Source organism: Monopterus albus, unplaced genomic scaffold, assembly GCF_001952655.1.
Source record: "Monopterus albus unplaced genomic scaffold, M_albus_1.0 scaffold633.1, whole genome shotgun sequence".
Taxonomy (NCBI): domain Eukaryota; kingdom Metazoa; phylum Chordata; class Actinopteri; order Synbranchiformes; family Synbranchidae; genus Monopterus; species Monopterus albus.
Genome location: NW_018128513.1, coordinates 49,613 through 52,102, shown reverse-complemented (window position 1 = coordinate 52,102; position 2,490 = coordinate 49,613). Strand labels below are relative to the sequence as shown.

At 41.3% G+C, this 2,490-nt stretch overlaps 1 protein-coding gene across 1 annotated transcript in view; it reads left to right on the top strand.

Annotated features, from left to right (window-relative positions):
• Window positions 1–59: 59 nt before the first annotated feature.
• LOC109953345 (cytochrome P450 2K1-like) overlaps window positions 60–2,490 on the top strand; it is a 21,163-nt gene continuing 18,732 nt past the window's right edge. Inside the window, 5 exon segments of the mRNA XM_020588799.1 lie at window positions 60–301; window positions 422–584; window positions 587–844; window positions 927–1,087; window positions 1,202–1,384. Coding sequence (XP_020444455.1) covers window positions 95–301; window positions 422–584; window positions 587–844; window positions 927–1,087; window positions 1,202–1,384 — 972 coding nt within the window. The 5' untranslated portion in view covers window positions 60–94.

Here is a 2,490-nt window from a genome sequence, read left to right as displayed (position 1 = left end):
CCTCTTTATTACAACACTCACACAGTCCAAGAAGCCACAGCAAGAAACTGACTTTGTCAGGACACTGGATAAGGACACCATTTGTTTTAAAGTCATGGAGCTACTAACTGCTTTTCTCCAGTCCTCCAGTTCTGTCTCCCTGCTGGGGACTCTGGTAGTTCTGCTTCTTCTCTACATCATCTCCAACTCCAGATGCAAATCCCAGGAAGACAGGAAGGATCCTCCTGGACCAAAACGGCTTCCTCTTCTTGGTAACCTGCTGCAACTGGACCTACAGAGACCATACAACACATTACTGAAGGTGAGGAAGTGACTGCAATACTTTGTGTTGTAGGGCAGTTTGTTGTGTCTGCTTCTCAGACAGATTGAGCACAGTGTGCATATGTGTGATAAAGGCATTACATTATATCCCTGCCCGTAGTTTTCCAAGAAATATGGGTCAGTGTTCACTGTCTATTTGGGAGCCAAGAAAGTGGTGGTCCTGGCAGGATACAAGACGGTGAAGGAGGCACTTGTCAACCATGCTGAAGAGTTTGGAGAGAGAGATGTACTCCAAATTATAAAAGACATTAATCATGACCATGGTAGGAAAAGACAAAAACTGAGCTTTTTCTAAATCATTATCTTTTATCTGTTTATGACATTTGGCCCATAATATGGTAACTATTTGCAGAACTGAAATACTTCATCTCAGGCATTACATGGTCCAATGGTGATTGCTGGAAAGAGATGAGACGCTTTGCTTTGACAAACCTGAGAGACTTTGGGATGGGCAAGAAGGCAATTGAGGACAAGATCATTGAGGAGTCTCACTACCTCATAGAAGTGTTTAAGAAATTTAAAGGTAAGTATTTTATTACTACCACCTGCAAGATATGCAACGTGTGAGGCTTTAAACAAAAATCTTCCTGTGTCCCTTGTCTCAGGTGAAGCTTTTGATACATCCCAACCAATAAACTATGCAGTCTCTAATATAATCTGCTCCATGGTCTATGGCAGCAGGTTTGAATATGATGATCCAGAGTTTACATCCATGGTAGATCGAGTAGACAGGTATTTTCAACTTTTGGGAACCACATCAGTACAGGTATCATTTTCTCTTTATATTAAGCTCAGACCTTCAGCATTGAACTTTAAAACAATAAAAAATGTCATTTTTAACCTACCTGATAATATTTTGATAAGTTGTTGTTTGTAACAGTTGTACAACGTGTTCCCATGGATCGGCAAATGGTTTGCTAACAACAAGGAGGAATTCCAGAAGTTGGCTGAGGCCATCAAGAAACAGAACTCAGAGCTGTTCAGTCGGCTGAAAGAGACCCTCAATCCACAGATGTGCAGAGGTTTTGTGGATGCATTTCTGGTTCAAAAGCAAAATCTGGAGGTCAGGAAACATATAACTGTTACAGGTTGATATTATTACGTATGGAGCTGATCAGAGTTTGTGTTTTTTTCATTACTACTATAGTTCCCCTGTTGATTTTGGCCATGACTGTGGCCACAAAAATGGATGTGCTGAGACAAACTCATGGTTTCTGCATCCACTCACAGTCTGTATAAAAGTGTTCTTGTCCACTGTGTAAGTCCACAGTTGCCCATGTCTGTCCTTGAGTGTGATCAAGGAATTAGAGGAGCTATATACCATGTTACAAAATGGTACTGACTCTAAAGTTTCTTCAGGCCTTTGCTACTTTCAGCACATACAGTATGAATAGTAGAGTTGTCTGGTTAACTTCATCCATGCACATTCAAATGTCTTGACACTATACTGATATGTATCTTCAAGGCTTATACAGTCGGGGAAAAAATTATTTGAACCCCAGCTGATTTTGTATGTTTGCCCACTAACAAAGAAATGATCAGTCTACAATGTCAATGGTAGGTTTATTTGAACAGTGAGAGACACAACAATAACAAAAATATCCAGAAAAATGCATTACAAAAAAGTTATAAAGTAATTTGCATTTTCATGAATGAAATAAGTACTTGATCCCTTTGCAAAACGTGCTTTAGTACTTGGTGGCAAAACCTTTGTTGGCAATCACAGAGGTCAGACGTTTCTTTTAGTTGGCCACAAGGTTTGCACACATGTCAGGTGGGATTTTGACCCACTCCTCTTTGCAGATCCTCTCCAAGTCATTAATGTTTCATGGCTGATGTTTGGCAACTCGAACCTTCAGCTCCCTCCACAGATTTTCTATGGGATTAAGGTCTGGAGACTGACTAGGCCACTCCATGACCTTAATATGCTTCTTCTTGAGCCAATCCTTTGTTGCCTTGGCCGTGTGTTTTGGATCATTGTCATGCTGGAATACCCAACCACGACCCATTTTCAATGCCCTGACTGAGGGAAGGAGGTTCTCACCCAAGATTTGACAGTACATGGCCCCATCCATCCTCCCTTTGATGCGGTACAATTGTCCTGTCCCCTTGGCAGAAAAACCCCCCCAAAGCATAATGTTTCCACCTCCATATTTGACAGTGGGGACG